The sequence below is a fragment of the Scomber scombrus genome, chromosome 12, assembly GCF_963691925.1.
Source record: "Scomber scombrus chromosome 12, fScoSco1.1, whole genome shotgun sequence".
NCBI classification, from domain to species: domain Eukaryota; kingdom Metazoa; phylum Chordata; class Actinopteri; order Scombriformes; family Scombridae; genus Scomber; species Scomber scombrus.
The window spans coordinates 6,656,719-6,676,079 of NC_084981.1; the positions used below are offsets into that span (position 1 = coordinate 6,656,719).

The 19,361-nt window shown below is 43.5% G+C and overlaps 1 protein-coding gene across 1 annotated transcript in view; it reads left to right on the forward strand.

Annotated features, from left to right (window-relative positions):
- LOC133991582 (adhesion G protein-coupled receptor A3) overlaps positions 1–19,361 on the forward strand; it is a 159,437-nt gene that overhangs the window by 93,934 nt on the left and 46,142 nt on the right. The window contains exons 13-14 of the mRNA XM_062430038.1: positions 11,805–12,015; positions 12,661–12,869. Of these exons, the coding sequence (XP_062286022.1) occupies positions 11,805–12,015; positions 12,661–12,869 (420 nt within the window). The remainder of the gene's footprint in view (positions 1–11,804; positions 12,016–12,660; positions 12,870–19,361) is intronic.

Here is a 19,361-nt window from a genome sequence, read left to right on the forward strand (position 1 = left end):
TAATTATGTCTTACACACTTATGATCAGAGCTGATGGTGAGTCTCCTACAAATTCAGGTATTAACACACAAACATAAGATCCAGAGCAATACAACAGGATGCTGGAGTGAATATAACTTGAACCCAGCCAGATGTTGCCCAGGTTAAGACCCATAGTGCAATTACTAAATAAATATCCATAGAATTTTGCTTGATACGTGGACACTTACTCATTGCCAGTAACAGTAACCTATGAGAAGGCAATAAGGCAACACAGAAGTAGTGTGTTAAGCTACAGTATAGTGTGAAGAAACTGTGTGTGTTTGGAACATGCTGCTCCTATTGATTAGCTACAGTGAGGCTGATTTTGCAGCAGCAGTGGTTTGTGAAGGTTCTATGGATGTTTGAATACATTTTTAACCATAACACTGAGTCATCATTAGAGCCCACTAACCCAAGCCAGCTATATATGCTTTCCTCTGTGAAGGAGCAAAACTTTCAGAGCCTAAACTTTTTCAATAGAGTATTTCTGTAGCTGTCAATACATCTCTCGGCATGATAGAAATATAGATAGATAGAAGCCGTTATTGACCTTCAAATGCGGTAGGTAGGTAGAATTTGTTTAACGCCGGTGTTAATGTGACTAAGCAGAGCCGGTGGAAGCTTTACCCTTGGAGGCTTTGAACACGCTTATTGTTGTTTGTGTGAATGTGTAAGCAAAGCGAGCTGGATAAACAGTCACTGTCTACGCATGTATTTCTAGGAACCGCTCAATACAACCTTTGAGCAAGACACTTGGCGCGTATACCTTTTATGAGCAACACTAAAGAAGAACAGCTCGTTTCATGATGCCGACCTGCAAACCGGCTCCCATCTCCCCGATCTGATCCGTCATCAAAGAACCTGTCTGTCACTCTTTTCTTCTACCTTTTTAATGTGTACACCGTGAAGGCAATACTGCTCAAAAAAATGTATTTCGAGATATTGTTAATGTATCTTCACAGTCCACATGCAATAATATCACACACACACACACAAACAAAACAATATAAGGGGCATAATAAGCGTTCTTGCATGGTAGGGAGTTTGTCATTTTTGCCAGTGAGTTCATCATCAGCCCGATGAGATAAAGATGACCACCGAAGCCATTACAGTTTTATTTGGTGCAGCCGAAGGATTAGTGGGAAGGGATTAATATGGTAAAAGGAGGCCATAAATATACAGCGCTCTCCTTCCCCCCTTTTTTTTCCTGTAGTATGATTTCTTCCCCAGATCTGCTAGATTTTGCCCCAGCCGTACCCGAGGGGCATTTTCCAGGCAAGATGTTTAAATGCAAAATGAGAGAGGAGGCCATTAAAGATATAAAACGCATTTAAGCAAAGCTATACCTCCATTTGAATTTCCACCTATTCACATTTCAAATTGCTCTGTTGGTTAACTGAGCGATTAACCTTTTTTTTTAAATCCTCTAGCACCAGCTTATTTATCTTAACATCATTATGGTGTGAAGGCTTTTATGATGATTTTCTCAACACGGCCCTTCTATTGGAGCCTTTTTTGCCCTGACACACCAGTATTGTGTGATGAATTTTTGTATTGTTTTGTGTGTCCCAGTTGATGTGCGAATGCGAATGTTCGTGCGCACTCAAGCCGGTTCACCGCCTCCTTGCTGCGGGGTTCAGCTGGAAGCGGTCGGCTCGTTGCATCATCCACCACCGGCGCCTGGACCGTAGAGAGCCCCATTATGCTGTTTAGATGCGTGTGCGCGCGGAGGTGATTCATCTCCCAAAAGCTTTGTTCTTTCTCCTTCGCAGAGTGGTTTGTCTTTGCTATGCAGACGGCAATGGCCCACACAGACACACACACACACACACACACACACACATACTCCCACCAACCCTCCCTTGACCCCTCTAGCATCTCATTCATTTACACAGCAGCAGCAGCCGTGTGTGTGTGTGTGTGTGTGTGTGTGTGTGTGTGTGTGTGTGTGTGTGTGTGTGTGTGTGTGTGTGTGTGTGTGTGTGTGTGTGTGTGTGAGGGACTGCAGCAACATCATTGTATAGGAGAAATCTTATAGAGCAGCAACCAGTGTTTAAAAATCTTTAATGAGATTCTTGCATCATGAGAAAATTAATATTTACGCTTTCCTGGTGGTTGATCAAATCACATATAAAGATTTAATTATGTCTGTTCAGTCTTTGAAATGTGAACAGTTTGATCTCTGCTATGGAGGAGGTTGAGCGGGTGGTTAAACATGTTCCCAAGTGGAAGCCTGCAGCTAGCCATCCTACTGTAGCATGTTGTACTCAGGCTTTGCTGATGAATGACCCCCCCCCCCCAAACACACACACACTGCCCCCCCTCAATCATGCATATTCATGTATATCTATGTTGATGTAGAGGCACTTAACACATGAAATTCCCCACTCTGGCACTGCAGAGGGGAAATTGTAAAGTCACGCAGATTCATAGGCAGGTTACCATGGAGACTCTTGGACGGCACTAGCTATACCTTCATGCCACTGACTCATAAATGGGAGGAGGCTCTGTAGGCCAGCATCTCTCACTGGTTATTACTATCAGCTAATACACCCTATTCATCACAGAAAGGAGACAAGATACACATATCTCAAATCGCCAACTGCATCTGCATGTGTGTGTGTGTTTGTGCCACAGTAATTGGGTTCATCACAAAGTGGACGTCAGCTGTTAGGGTCACACTCCGCAGCGTAATTATTTCATTCCAGTTAATTTGTCGAATTCAACCCCCCCCCCCCCCCCCCCCCGAAACTGTTTGATGGCGTACGTTCATGAGATCAATGCTTGCCTCGACTCGCCCCAAAAAAATTGGAGGGATTGTCATAAACAGCACACGAGCGGAAAATCAAATAGCGGCTGAAAAGTAATTGAATGATTCAATCTGCGAAGCACACACCAGTTCACATTCATTTCACCTCCGAGCTGAATCTCAAATTACAATCTGAAAAACCCCAAAGAGACCTGCAATTGTTCTACCACACCCAAACCCCCCCCCCCCCCCCCCCCCCTTTTTTTTTCTCTTCACATGGAGATCTACTTTAATCACGTTGTTTGAGTAGAATGCACACTTCCAGGAAAATCAACAGTGCTGACAGTTGTGACATTTGGGTATCAGCACTGTGTAGATGTTTCTGGCTTGAGACACAGCGTGTCTGAAGTAATACCATCCGACAGGTGGAGCAGAAGTGAGAAATCTATTAATGAATAAGTGGCTCAACATGACATTGATAGCGTTGAACTCTTGTCCTTTTTTTTCTTCGGATCGATGACCCAAAAATAAGCAAAGGTTAATCTCGGGGAGTCCAAATAGAAAAGGATATGACCCTGCGACCTAATCCAAAGTTATGACTGTGTTTCACCTCTCCAGCAGTGCTAGCACACCCACTTTGTGTGATAGGCAACTGTTATTGCTTCAACAAATGACTGTCCATTAATCCTGTCTGTCTGCCCTGCAGCTGAATCAAACTTTGAGGAGCGTGAGCGTGGGAGAGAGAAAATGCAGCGATAGTAAAGCATGTGCCAAACCGACTCTAAACAGGGACCACACAGCTTTGTGTGTGTGTGTGTGTGTGTGTGTGTGTGTGTGTGTGTGTGTGTTTGTGTTTGGAAATCCTCACTCAACCTGTGTTAAAAAGGTATATTGTTACGGACGGGATTTAGAGTCTATTCTTGGGATTCCAGTCATGCCAATTCAGTCTAGCTCACAATAACAGGCCAATTATAACTCGTTGAGCAATATTCAGAGTGAGCATATTGGTGAATAAACAGGTAACGAATGCTAGTGGGTGAATGAATACATGAATAGATAAAAGGCTCGGGGTTTGTCATTGGCCCTCTCTGTAGGCGCTCGCTGGAGAGCCGTCCTCTACCTCACATGGACAAGATTATGAATGTAACGTACTTAATGACTCATCCAAACCTTTAAACACTCAGAATAGAGACTCAGATGTTATGTTGTCAGTATTGATTGAACACGACATGTAAGCTACCTAAAAAAATTGAATGGAAAATTATTCACATTCACTGTGATTCAGACATTTGTTAAGCTCTGAACAGTTTATATCTGTCTGATTGAATTATCTTCCAAAGCAAAAAAACAAAACATTCTTGTCTCATAAATATACAGTCCTTTTGAGTCAGTAGCTGGTGAGTCAGTTAAACTTGAATGCAGCTACAGCTGGGGTTCATCCAGCTAAACTTCACATCCCTTGTGGTTATGAAATATCCACATCTGAGATCTCTAATACCACCGTAATAAATTCCTTTCACTTGTTCCATCTGACATTGTGTTACCTTATTTCTGTTATTTGTCTCAAAACTAGGGCTTGGTATTACTTAAAAAATATGATACCAGTACCAAGTGATACTGACACCAGTTGAGTACTTCATTTGATACCCATCACATTGTGTGCACTTGCTTTTATCTGGTGTAACAGGCGTGTAGTGTAACCACACTTTAGAGCGCGCTAACTCAAATTCACCACAACTTCACCACCACAGACAGGTTGTAGCTGCTGTGGCAGTGGGCCAATCACATGTTGCATTAAATCGAAGAATGCTTGTGTTGATTGGCTGTGAGCAAGTCCATACAAATAGTCATATTTTCTAGCTCTGTGTACAAAAAGGATCGTTTGCAGGTATCGTTTGACGGGAGATGTTTCGATGCTACCTACTTATCGATTTATTTCAGTTGACACGTTTAAAGTATTGAGTACCGATACGCAGCCCTTCTCAAAACCCATGCATACAAAAACCAGGTGCATGGACGAGATATGAGGCCACAGAACGTCCGCGAGCATTTCTGCAACTGCTCAGCTCTCACTCGCTCATCAAGTTGACTTTTCAGACTGGAGGTGTGGAGGGAATAGACAGTCTGCTCCTTTGATTTGTAACTCATTGAATACTGACCATGACCGCTGATTGGCTGTTTGGTTTGATCACTCACCCAGCTGAGTACACGCCATTCCAGAAAGCAGGTTCAACAAACTCTTAGGTGGTGAACCCTGAGACGGGAAACTTTCGGGAAGTTTCCAGTTACAGAACAGCTGATTGATCCATTCACTTTTGAGTTAAGCGTGTGCATGGTAAATGAAAGAAGCCATCATCAATGGCGCTCTGATTTTACGAGTCACCATGGCAACAGTTAAATAAATAAATAAAAAGCAGAGCCTCCCTTTTAATCCAGTGGCCATAGAGATATTAATGCATGTGTATGTGGACGATTCACAATTGGCTTTAAAAAGAAGAGCCTGAGTCAAAGCGGGAAAAGTGTCCACAAGTCCACACAATGAAGTTTTAGTCAGTGTCCATTAATTTACCAGACTTACATTTCCCTAATGGATGAGGAAGTGGAATCTGTGGAGTCTGAATCCTACATTCAATTTTTAATGTATTTGTTCAGCTTTAATCTGACGTGGGACAAAACACAGGAGGCAGCGACTGAAGATGAAAAATATATTTAAAGATTTTAAAAAATAGATCAAAAGAAGTTCCGCTTACAAAAAGAAGGACAAGCTGAGGCTTTATTCTGAGCTGAGGGTGAATTCATGCTGTGTCATATTTGAATGTGAGAGTAAAAACCGCTGTTCAAAGAACTGACTGATGCGCATAAAAGCAATAGGCTAACTTTAGATAGTCCTTGAGTAACAAACTAACATCCAACCAGGGTTTTGATTCTGACAGTAAACTTCAGCTAATTAATGTGCTTCAATACGCACTTTGATATGGACTGAATCAATGAGGAAATGAAACAGCGTGTCCGGCTCTTTAACAGGGAGGATACAAAGAGAAACTCAGTGTTTGTAGAAGAAAATGTGCCAGGGAGCAGGTCACCACGGTAACTGAGCCAGAGTTTAAGTTAGGCTACCTGTCTTTAGGGAATGGAGTTTCTTTCATCTCACGGTGAAAAAAAATACAGCGTTTACATTTCAACACACTTTCTGAAATACATCCCTTCTCTTATGTGGTCTGGATGGAGTAATATCAGTGAAATCTCCCTTTTTTCAGTTTTTCTTAAGCAAGATAAAAGGTGTCGCAAATCTCAAAGTGGCTATTATGACTTTTAATACGATGTCTACTGCTTTTTCGTTATTGGTGAAAAAACGAAGAATCAGCTGCTAAATATCATCATTTATGTTTCCTTTTGTTCTTTTCGGCAACTGCCTGTCTTTGAATGTGTTGGCGATCGCACCAAACAGCCAATCAAAAGTCTATTCCATCCCCGCCTCCAAAGTTTCAATCGACATCTCGATGAGCTAAAGCGAGAGTTTAGCAGTTGCTTGTCACATTCCTGTCACAGAGAGCAGAAAAGCATCCTCATGGATACTGTCCTGTGCGCTCGTATCACGTGCACGTGCCTGTTTTGTATGTGCGTTGCTTTTGAGACTAATTAAACACCGTCGTTTTGCTCCACCCAAACATATGACAAATCTGTCTCACCAATGTCTGTTTCAGTATTTCCACATCCCAGTATCCCTAGGAGCAATGTTTATATTGGATGATTCTGCACCTCGTGATAAATCCAATGCCAGTGATCAGTGCCAATGCAGGAGGTGTTGTACCGTTTATGTAACAAGTGTCTAGAGGTTGTGGTTTGCATCTGGTCACACATGATCAAATGCGATTGATTGATATTTGCCTTTTTATTAACCGTAACAAGGTCTTGGCCTAACCTTAGCCAAGTGTTTTAGTTGCCTAACCATATCCATAAAGAAGGGAACACAGTGTACTGAATGCACTACTCTCTACCAGTGAAAACAGTCTTCTGTGGCTCTGGAGGGGGCTGTCTAAAGTCTGATAAATTAACCCTGGTTATGAAAGTTCGTTGGATTGGGTTTGAGACTTCACATTTTTAACATGAGCTTGTATTACAAACCTCAGGCAGGCACTTTGAAAGATGGCAACATTTACCAGACAGGGAGGCTCTAACAAAAGATGTTAATAAGATGGAATTGTAGCACCACATGTTTTTGGAGCTTGAAACATAATTGGGTCCAAAAATTTGAATATCTGAGCCTGTGCTGCTTCAATTTTACCCATTCTTTAAAAAAAAATCTTAACAATCTTTAACCATTGTTTATCTACCACAACCACTATCTTTACCCTCCTTTAACAATACCATTGTTTCCATGTGAAGTTATTATAAAAAGACAACATTTTGAAGATGTTAGCATTGAATATATTGACAGTCTTCCCCAGTTCCATAAACTGTGTTCCTATTCTTCTGAATAATACACCGACCTCGCTGTGAACAGTTTTCATCTTTCCACCCATATAAATAGCAGCGCCACACGTTTTGGAGGTGGATATTTTAAGATCTCCTCACATACAACAGAAACTACCTGCAAAGCTTGTACCACAAAGGAGTTAAGTTAGGCATTCTGGGATTTTTTGGTGATATGAGTGAAGTGACCCTTTAATAAGTTTAGAGATGACTCAGAGTGTTCCAAAAATGTTTGTTGTTCCTTTTGTGTGCCCACATTCTGCTTGTTATCATTACAGCGCCGCATGAAAACACGTACTTTGAGGAGACGCTCTCCACTGAGTCACAGTCACGGAGGCTGAGATGACGTGGCAATCGGAGGAGACTGACGAAGCAAACTCTTAGAATCCATTCCTGTGTCGGGAAGGTGCAAACAAAGGAGTGTGAGGTTGTGCGAGAGTCATAGATTTACATGAATAGATGCAGGAAATGTGTGAAATTTATTTCTCAGATCTCTCCTGCCTCAAAGATTTGTCTCCTCTTGGCTTATTATCAATCAGCCTACAGCTAGTTTCAAATAAATTCATTTATTTCTATCATTTAATCCACGATCCTTTTTTAATCTAACAATGTTGCCCATCTGTTGCAGCCTCTTGAGCGTTTTCTTTTTCTTTTTTGTTCAGACAGACTCTGACCTCTGATGTGACAGTTTGAGTCAGAGCTGACTGAGGAGAGTGTATCTGACAGCTGAAGCACAGCTCTGCCTCTCCAAAGAGCCCGATTTCCTGCTTCCAATCCGCTCAAACGCTTTTTTCCCCCCGCTTCCCCGCTAACCAACACGAACCCCCGTCTGGAGGAAACAGACTCCGGGAGTTGGCATGGCAACCGTTTTTGTAGGACTGGGTTTAATTTCTCTTGATAAGTAATGTTAACAAGGGTACAATGCAGTAACGCTCAGGAGGAATGCGCCTTTTTGAAGCTGCAACCGTGGCAATCACTTTTGTAGAATAAGGGGTTCCTTTTTTTGTTTGCGTTTCTAATACCGAGCGATACGTCGAACCTCGTAAGCGGCGCCGGCGGAAACGTGCGCACGTGTTGCAAGGTTCTTGCAAAAAAAAAACGTTGCTCGTGAGCAAAACTGTGACTTATTTTCAGACACCCGAAACATCACGAGTAGGAAGAAACGCCAGATTCAGCCCTCCTGCGGTGCACTGATGTCTTCCTATTTGTCCTGGCCGTAGCGTCTTTGACCACGTCTGCACTGACAGGACAGCCAATGACTACCAAGGGGAAAAAAAATGTATGCAAATCTCCCATCATGCTCGTCAGCAGTTCTTCTTGGCCGGGGCCGAGCTCAGCGAGCCGCCCTTTGAGCTAAATTCATTTCATTCAAAGTTAATTTTCAAGTTGCCGCCTGTGCAAATAAATAAATGTATCTCTCCTACAGATATATCTACAAAGGGACAGAGCTTTTTTTTTTTTTTTTTTTTTTCATTTCTAATTCTGGATTAAAGAATGAAAGAAAAAAAAAAGATATCACTCACTGGTTCTCTTAATATTCACCTCTTTGTCTAAACACATTGGACATTAATCCCCTCAGAGGTCATGGAGCCATGTTTAAGCTGGATGTTTATGCTGTGATTTGGTGGCTGCCCCGGGTCAAACACAGCTGTTGTGTTTTTGCCCCGCGGCCTGTTTTGCAGCTTTGTAGTTCTATCAAGCGGGGGCCTTTGCATCAAGGAGCTGGGTGAAGGAGGACGGAGGGAGGGATGGTGGGAGGAAAGGAGGGAGGGAGGGGCTGTGGAGGGAAAAGGGAACAGCCTGATATAGGAGGTGACTGCTGACATTCACCTGCATGCCCTCTGTAAGGAAAAGGAATAAGTGGAGAGAGAGAGAAGAAGGAAAAGGAGAATGATCCCTAGGCTGGAGCGAGAGAAGGATGGGGGGAAGGGGGAGGAGGTGGGGGGGGATGTGTGATTATGGTTACTAAGGCTACAGCATGCTGCCCCTGTTAGAAAGGGAGGGGCTCGGAGGAAGGTCAGACGGCTGAGGTACAACCGGCTAAATCAACTCTGAAGTGCGAGGTCCCCCGGCGGCGTTGAGATTGAGGAAATGTAGCTGTTTAGGTTTGCTCAGGAGGAACATAGATCGTCGCTTTAGAGCGGGACCTTGCGCACGCCTTGGCTTATAGCACACCCTCTGGGCTGTAAATCCCTTTGATACGCCACATAAAAGAAGATAAAAGATGTAGAAAGAGATGAGGAGACAAGTGTATGAGATAAGATTTCTTGTGAGTTGTACGCTTTGAAAACATTTCCCTCTTGGATGGAGGTCACCTGGCAACCGTGTTCACCTTATGAGAAGAGACCCCTGTCAAATAGTGTTCGGGGGGGCAGGGTCGCGTTGATTGTCACCAAGGCTCAAATCCTCTCTGGCTCTCTCTCTCTCTCTCTCTCTCTCTCTCTCTCTCTCTCTCTCTCTCTCTCTTTCTCTCTCTCCCTGATGTCTGTATCCTATGACGTCTTGGAAACAGACTGCCAGCTTAAGCTGTTCAGAGAAAAGAATGATGCAACATAAATTTCAAGGCGAGGATTCTCTGTCTTTTCTTCCTCTCCTCACACACACACACACACCAACACACACACACACCAACACACACACACACACACACACACACTGCAGGATGAAAATCAATAGCTTTTCAAGAGTGAGTCAATGCAGAAACTAATAGCCAACAAACCCGATGCTGTAAAATCACTGGTGGCTCTTCGGCACACGGCGGCGGCTGTGATGTAAAGGAATTATGCTTAAGCACGCCGTTGCTCTTTGTCACCTGTATAGAATTATCTACCAGGGTAACACAAGGGGGACAGGGAGATGAAAACAACACGGGGTAGAGGGGCCAAACTCATCATCGACAGGGGCCTTCACATTTTAACAAGCGCCGACATATAAGAAACACAAAAAACAGACAAAGGAGCTCTTGTTTAACTTGATTAAGAAATTCGCCCATCTTTCCTCCTCGACATTTATTGGGGCCGAACGACTGACTAAGCAGCTCCCCCGTTAACTGTAAGGGCACTTTATGGGCATCCACATTCATCTTAGCCGGGAAGCTTCCCCCTCCCCCCCCCCTTTAAGGCTCAGAGTGCTGATCCCTCTCACGGCCGGAGGGAGATCGAAAAACAAAAAACAAAAAACAGACTTCGTAACAACGCTTGTTATCGTTATGAGCACTTCTCATCAGCTTTTTCATTAGCATCGCTCTCCTTTAGCAATACTCTACTAGATGAATGTGTGGGGAGTGTTTTCGCTCCTCTCTCTGGGAAATCTTGGGAGGCAGAAATGTGTTCATAACCTGTGTTGTTCTTAATAAATCAACAAAAAGGACATCAGTGTGTTTTGCTCACTCAAGCATTTAGATTCTAGATAAATAAGAAATGAGAGTGTGTGTAGAAGCTCTTGCAAGTGTGCTATTGTTTTAGTTTCCCCCTTTCATATACAGAATGCATAAAAGATTACACATTATACTTTGCATTCATATCAGCCAATGTGATATGTTTTAGAGTTTTAGAGTATGGCCACACATATAGGTGCTTATATGCTGACAGTGCAAGCTCTGGAAGCTTTTTTTCTGATTAAACTTTAGCAGGGTTAAGTGCTTCCTCTCTTGTCCTGTCCTGTAAGTGCAGTCAGTCACTGGTCCACACACAGCCTTGAACAACATCTCTGTCCACCAGGGGCGTCACTTCACCAAAACCCTGAGCTGTGCCAAAGTTCCTGCAGCTGGCACAATGTAGCAGCAAAAGGCTGGGATCCTGATTTTAAGCACAGTTCTTTCTTTTAGGACAAGACAGGACAGGAAGACACTCCTCCTGACAGCTTATGTTATTTGTTCATCATGCACAAGTCCTTAGCTACAGGTGCAAACATAGAGGGGGATGTGGATCTTGAATGCAACTCTGATGGGATTTTTTGGATATGCCTGCCTTGGAGATTGTTGTGGTTTCTTATTTGCAGGTACAGTGTAGTTTAAATAAAAAACATCAATTTGGATTCACTTGAGCTCAAAGATGGCGAGTGCCTCCACCTTCCCACACCCATGCCATACCTTTTTCTCCTAGAAAACCTTTTTTATTTTTCCACCTCCCTCACCCAAATCTTGCCAGGGATTTGTTGTTTTTAGTTTTTTTTCGGGGGGGGGGTTCTCCGGTGTTTAGACTCGGTGAAAAGAAGATAAAGTCAGACCGGTTGTCTCTTTAAATCAAGCTGCAGTGTTGATGTGCCCTCAAGCTGAAATGGTAAGAACCATTTCCACCTCTGCGGCAGGGAGCCTGTCCAAATAGGCGCACTAGAGCGCTTCAAACGTGATTCTCATTCCCATGGTCACTTGTGGTCTATGGTCGCCTCCACACCGGGAGAGGAAAGCAATTTGTCTTTTTTTTTCTCTTCTTCCTTTTTTTTCTATGGGAGTTAGTTTTTTCTTTCTCCTCTTCCTTCCCTCCCTTGCGCTTCTCGAATACATTATTTAATTTTTATTTTCCTCTCTCTTTTTTCTTTTTTTTTTGTGTTCCATCCGCAGAACTCAGTGGCAGTCGCCTCAATCCATTTACCGCTGGCTGGTACGCCTATCTCCTCCTCTGCGTTGCAATCTGTTGATAACTCCACTTGCAGGCTGCAGTTTATCGTGTTTCGCAATGGGAAACTCTTTCCTTGTACGGGGAATTCGTCCAATCTCGCAGACGATGGGAAGCGTAGGAGCGTTTCAACACCAGTTGCTTTCACCAAATTAGGTAAGAGGAAATCCATTTTTATCGTTGTGCCAGTGATGTCAACGCTGTAATGTATTACCGACTCGGACTAACATGCTTCTACACACACACAGACACACACACACACACGCACACAAACACACACTGTCCGCATCAGTTAGCTCTGCGCAACATGTTGACACGCAAGCAAAGCAGCATCCTGTCTGTCATCAGTCTGTGTTGTGTGTTTTTTTTTTTTAAATAACCGGCATGAATCCAAACATGATCACTCCTTCATTGTTATGGCTGATCTCATTGGGAATGAATGAAAGCGCTGCATGCATGTTACATCACGTTGCACTTTACAGCTGCATCTGATCTGAAGGATGCTACTTTGGGTAGCTTTTCACACACTTAACACAACAGTCTATCAAGTGCAATGATAGTCTGACACTTGAGTAATAATGTCTACATAATGCGCGTGTGTGAAAGAGAGAGAGATGAGAGAGTGTGTCGTGCACGCAGGAGTTTGTATAGCCTGTGTGTGTGTGTGTGCGTGTGCGTGTGTGTGCGCGCGCCCTCCATGCCCACGCTTCTTTTTCTATTTTTTTTTCTTTTTTATAGCTATAGCACTTACAGACTTTCCACTTGGTTTGCTTAATTGAATGTGTTGCCTTTTCTTTGCAGATGGGTGCAGCCTCGGGAGCGCCGTGCACTCCGTTACTATCGCTCTCAGGCACTTCGCACTGGGTGTAGACCCCACCGCAGCCTATTGGGATTTTGACCTACTGGATGGACACGGTGGCTGGAGGGCAGAGGGCTGCCACATAACAGGCTCCGGGGGCAACACGACCACTATTCATTGCACCCATCATAATAACTTTGCTGTGCTAATGGTGAGTAGTCTGCTGCTGCTGATGATGATGATGATGATGATGATGATGCTGCTGCTGTGTGGTACCAGTGTCATTCATTTTTAGCACACCCATTCCCCCCTCCCTCCCCACACACACACACACACACACACGCACACACACACACACACACACACACACACACACACACACACACACACACACACACACACACATTTACACATATAACGTGTCTTCCATTGCTTAAGGCCTATTGTGGATGAAATGCATCTCTTTTTTCCCCTCCCCAACAAGGAATAGATGGGAGTCACGTGTTTTAAGAAGCCACTTCATGCAGGGACCTTTTAAAAGTTTCCTTTATTGTTGCTCCTTAGCAGAAGGGAAAGGATTTGTCAAATGCGCCACGGGGATTTATTGGCTTTGGAGTATATGCGCTACGCTAAAAAATCCCCCCCCCCTCTCTCTCTCTATATCCTGGAAATGAGAAGTTGCTTGTGTTGTGTAGTCTGCCACCTTTTTCCAAAAAGCAGCATAGCAGCTGAAATAGAAGCTGATGCTCAAGAGAAGGAGCGCCTTGTCAGGAGCTATTCGCCTCGGAGCGCAAGCGGTGTGTTAATTGGTTGCAAACCATCGCCGAGGCAAAAAAATGTTGGACTGCAAAGCGTATAGCATCGTTTCATCTGTGTCACTCAAATCGTTCTCGACGCCGCCGAGATGCCTTCTCCCGACGACGTCCCTCCGTTCAAATTGATTTCATGAGGATAATACCAAAAGCGCAATGGCATCACATCGCCCAGTCGCTCCATAGAGCCGCTGCGCCTGGTCCGCTTTTTTTGGATGAAAAGAAATCCTCCGGATGTTTACCGAAGAGTGGGATTCGTTAGACTGGGAGGTCAGTTGTCAAGCAGAGCATGAACATATTGTGCTTGAGATGTCGGTGTTTTTTTTGTTTTTTTTTCCTTCTTCTTTTTCTCCGAGTTGCCTTTCACCTGCATATTTTATGAAACCGCTGTTTAATTCCGTTGTTGTTCGTGTGTTGGAAATAATCTGTAGGAAAAAAAGCCGCATAGGAATGAGAAAGAGTGAGGTACAAGGAGAGAGGAGAGAGGGATAAAAGCGGCATACAAAAAAAAAAAAAAAGCCATAGGGGTGCTGTGAGGGAGAGAGTGGGGTGTCTGTAGAGAATACTAAACTGTTGTCAGATGGAGAGCAGATGTCAGATTGCCATTGTATGTATTTTTCTATCCAACGCTGGCTTTTGGGGAAGATGCGCACCGTCAATTGGCACATTGTGGCTGTCACATTAAAACGTGGTTGGTGTTAAAAGAAAAGAAAAAAAAACAATCTTGACAGCAGATTAACGATTTGAACTTCAACACACGTCCGACAAGTAGAAGGTAGTCATAGAGATGGCGGAGAACCGTTATACAGGGATGCCCACAGTATGATCTTATATGCGAGAGGTTTTTTTGCGTCGGGATTGCGCGTCTTTCTAATGCAGTCACCACACCCGCCTGGTCTCTGCAGTGCCCGAGAAAAAGGACCCCCTTATTTACGGACTTGTGACATCATTCTCCTGTTGGCACTCGTCTTTAAAAAGAAAAAAAAATAATATAGGCTATTTGCAACAATGACCCTTATGTTTCTATAGGGCGTGCTTCTGCAAGTGCTAGACCTGTTGCATAATCGTTTCATGTGTCAAACTGAGAAGAATTGCCTGTTCTGCTGCGAGTTAATGAGTGGGAATTTGGACTGTGTTTACAAGTAAGCCAAAGCTGTTTGTAACCGATGCAGGGAAATGAAATGACAGTAAAAGCCCCCACCACCTCCACCACCTCTCTCTCCCACCCTCCTCTGTTGGTGTGTAACAGCAAAAAAAAAACAGGTTAACAAGTCTCAAAGTCTATAAAACCAAAAGTTGCTGGAGAAAGGTGACAGCTGCTTGTTTTTTGTGCTTCCTGACTGTTTTTCGGAGGGTGATCTCAGCACTTCCACCAGTGTACTTAATGTAGCTGTATCACCTTCCCCCCTGCTCCTCTTTTAATGATACAGCTGAATTCCTCGTTAGATCAGCTGTCTGCAAATACACAGTGTAAGAATCCCCATCTCATGCTTGCATCTGTGATGTTGAGCAAACTGACAAGAGGGTTAGCCATGAAGCATGACAGCTTTTTTTTTTTTGAAAGATGAATAATGCAACAGAATCATTTCAAAGAATGGGGGGGTTGAAAGAGATTGGGGGTGAGGGGGGTGGCTGAAAGGCACAATGCAGTATCTAATTCCTGTTGATCCAGGCTCTTTTACACTCAGCTCTTAGGGGTTTGGTGTGTGTGCATGTGTGTGTGTGGAGATGATTAGTCTACAAATGGCATGACAACCCAATACAATTGTCCCAGAGGAGCAAGGTTTGGGATATAAAAAGTACTTTTAATGAGAATCTTTTTGACTTGGCTTGGAAAGAATTACACGGTGAGAATCTCCCTCCTCTGGCTTGCCAAAATATCTGACTTGGGACATGGAGAGAAAAAGAAACAACCCCCCAAAAAACTCAGCAACAGCCTCTAAGCTTTTGTTTTTCCCCAGCATACATTATTATCATGCTGTTTGTACTTTTTAAAATTGGTAGGGGGTGTAAATGACTGACATGTAACACTCGGAGCTGGTGATACAGATCATTTCAGATGTGGGTCAGGTATTATGTTGGAAATGTACCCCCCCCCCCTCTTCCTGTACTGCACTGAGACCAACTTGAAGCTGTTAGAAAGCAGCCGTTCCACATTTCAGCACCGGGGACAGTTCCCATTCATTTCCCTGTCCCTCCCTCCCTTCCCTCCCTCTTCCTCCCGCAGGCCTGTGTCTGTCTGAAGAGATGGTTGAGTCACTCCTTTACAGTGACAAGCCTCAACCATCCCACCCACCCCTTTAAACCCCTCAACCCTAACCCCCCCCCCCCCCCCCCCCCCTAAAAGACACACCTCTTCTCTCTGCACTTAGACTGTGCTGTGTATGTTCTGACAGTCTCAGAGGCAGCTATTTATTTATGTGCTTATTTATTCATTGATTGAGGTGATAATGTAGATGAAGGAGTTTCCCGCTTTTGATTGCTGCACTGCTCCACACTGTTTAAAATGCAGGAGCAGACCTTTACAACAATAGAGAGAGAGAGAGAGAGAGAGAAAGAGAGAGAGACACGTACAGAGGGGGAGATGAGGGGGGAGAGGGGCAACTGGCTTTTGTAAGTATCCAATCATAACAAAAGCCCTAAAGCCACGGTCCAATAAGGGAAGAGCTGTTCAGAGATGTTTTCCCATACTCTGGACAGGATATAATGAATATGTGATGCCAAGTGGATTCCTGGAAACAGTAGGCTGCTCTAGTGATGGCTCTGCGTCACAGTGGAACAGGTGACCTGTTTGTTCAACATGGTGGAGACTCACCCAGCGTGGATGTTATTGTGGACGGAGGCATCTGCAGCTGAGAGTAGACAGTTGTTGATGGTGGTTTGAAAGACAAGGAAAGAAGAAGAAGAGGACTAATGAGAGGAGAAATGGAAAGTGTGAATATATAGTGTGAGTTCATGTGTGCTTAGTCACAGGATAGGAAGTGATTGTCTTGTTGCAGCCAGAGGCAATACTGCTTTGATAGACACACATAACAGCTGTCTTTTAATACCAATAGCCACAGAAATCACTCATATAAGCAACACATGTGCCACATATGAGTTATTTAACAGAATATGCTGCATTCCCTAAACTTTCTCACATCCAGAACAACATTTGTGAGTGGTCAAGATGGTCATGGACACATACTCTTATGTTCCTCATGGGTAAAAACACTTAAATTCACTCAAATCATCTGTACATTGTATATGTCATTCAAACAGTATCAGTGTGATGTGCTAGAGGGCTTGTCAGTTAACTGAGAGGTTCGGTGTCAGTATTTTGGAATGACAAAATGAAAATTCTCACTGTTTTTGGAGGTCTTAGTCTGGAAAACCTCCCATTAACCCAACCAGTGTTGGGGGTAAGGTTGTAATAAGTCATGTCACGTGTTAGCTTTGTAATTCAAATAATCATTTTCAAATAAGCAAACCGTTATAGTTAAAATATTGTAGCAGGCTGTGGGTTTGCTGTGGTTAGAGCTCAAGCAGGGAGATAATCTCAGAAGAAATAACAGGATTTTACTGGTAGCAACAGGTTAACCATCAACACTGCAATGTCAACTCACAGCCACACTGGAGGAAAGGTGCTAACAGTGCGCACAGAAGTTCACTCATGCTACAAAATGCATTATTTCACCACAGCAAACACTGTAGAAATAATGTGAGGAACAGTAACACTCATGACCAAGTAACTATAACACAGTTTAACTCAAACCTATAACCTATATGTAAAACGTTGCCTCAAAGCATGCTTGGAAGCACAGCCCAGCTACACCAAACACACTACAATATAACCATATTTGCAAAGACCGCAAAAAGCAAAAACAGACAATCCCAGATGTGTTTGCACTGTTTCTTTTCTGTCTATTCCTACTTCTGTGTAGCTGCATAGTGGAAGGTATCCAATCCTGCTCAGCTAGCGAAATGGTAGAGGACAGCCTTTAGGTCATGGAAGTATTCCCATTATTATAATTAAGGAATCACAAAGAGGTTTTAAAAACACAAAAATCCTCTTTCTTTTCTCAGTAAGTAATGCTGTAACGTAATGAGTCACTTTGTAATGGCAGTAATGTTGCAATGTAAAAAGCTCCATTTAAAGGTATCATAACCCAACAGCGATGACCTTTAAATGAATGCAGTCATACGTCCATCACCGTGACTACCGCTTCAACTCAACCCCCCTCTCTTCCTGATCCAGCCACGCACTGCTTTGCTTCAGCGAGAAGTTTTTTAAGCATCAAACTCCACTTCAAAGCATTCCCTCTTTATTTCTGTCGCAGCGTGCCGTTGACAGCTGTAGTAATATTTTCTCATTTTGCGGGTCCCATTATATCACTGCTGACAATGCTAAATTTTTTATGTTATCTTTTGTTAATGCTTGACAGCAGGACCCGGATCTCCATGCTGTGTGAAGTTCTTTCTTTTTTTCTTACTCTTGTATAACATTATAGTGAAAGAAACTGTGTGATTAATGGAGCAGGATTTTCAGCTTTATTTAGCACTTTTAGGGGTTGTTGATTATGCTAATGATAGAACCATGAGCAGGTGGTATTCATCAACTTGAAACAAGCTAAAGTTTGCTGAATTTGACTTTGGAAGAGATTTAGGATAAGACTATGAAAGTGTTCCGCTGACCTCAGTCCTCACCCTCAAGTGTCACAGCCTCAGTGGTGGCTTTTTTTTTTCATCACTGAGCAGGCCACAATTCACTCGTCCTTGCTTCTGCACCTCCATCTTGAACCAAACCAACCAAGACAGGATCCAATCTTAATACATTAGTTCTCATTGGCTGAGCCTCCTCCAGGCTTGATAGCAGTGTGACATTACCGCTGACAGCTGGAGCTGACCACAAGGTCTCGTCTCCCATACAGAGCAGCGGAGTACAGTAGAACCTTCTGCGAGAGCCCACCCATACACAAAACCAATGTATACGGATGATTTGGAACCGCACAAATAATCAGGCTGCATTTCACAAACAATACATCAGCTTTACTTTGTTTCTTTTTTGGCGCATCCCACATGTTCATCGCCTACCGAAACGTTATCGTTGTCACTCAAAAGATCGTAACTGGGAGACAATGAGGGATGAATGCATGCAAGGGAGGAAGTGAGGAACAGATAAAATTAGAACGCCTTCTGTGTGCTGCAGCATCATCGCCGAGATGCCAGTTGATTATGATTATGCGCTTTAAAAAATAAACATCCTCTAAAGGGAGTTGTTTATTCTAATTCAATCCATATGCAGTATTTTCTTATTTAGCAATTAGTTAGTTGTTATTTGTGAAGGATACGGGTTACTAATTGAAAAAAAAAACCCTCCTAGCAACTTTTAAAATCTTCTGCAACTCAAAAACAATGTTTCCGTGTTACGTCTCTTCTTTCTCTCCCTCTATTTCCCAGCTCACCTATCTCCAAGTGGTGTGTCCTCATTAGTCTCCTGTCCACATCTGTGCCCAAGGCAGACATAATGAGACAACAGGCCACTTTTCATTGTTCGCCCACGAGCGAGTCGGTCGGCTCCGGCGGGGGTTAACTTTATCCTTCACCTTTATCTATCTCCCAAGACTTTTTTTTCTTTTCTTTTCTCTTTTTTTTTGTACTACTAAAGGAGATTTGGAGCATGTGTGTGTTTTTAGGAGATGAAGAGATTTACAGCGATGATGACGATGACCTGTTTAGATATGCGAGCGCGTTTCGCAGCGCACCGTGTTGGCATTTTCTGATGACGCGCGTTGTAGCAGGAGGAGAAAAATGGAAGGGGGGGAGGCGATGACAGGCTGTGATATCAGGAGATGGGGTGTGAGGGGGTTGGGGGGGGGGGGGGGGGGGGGGGTTGGTGCACATTAGCTGAT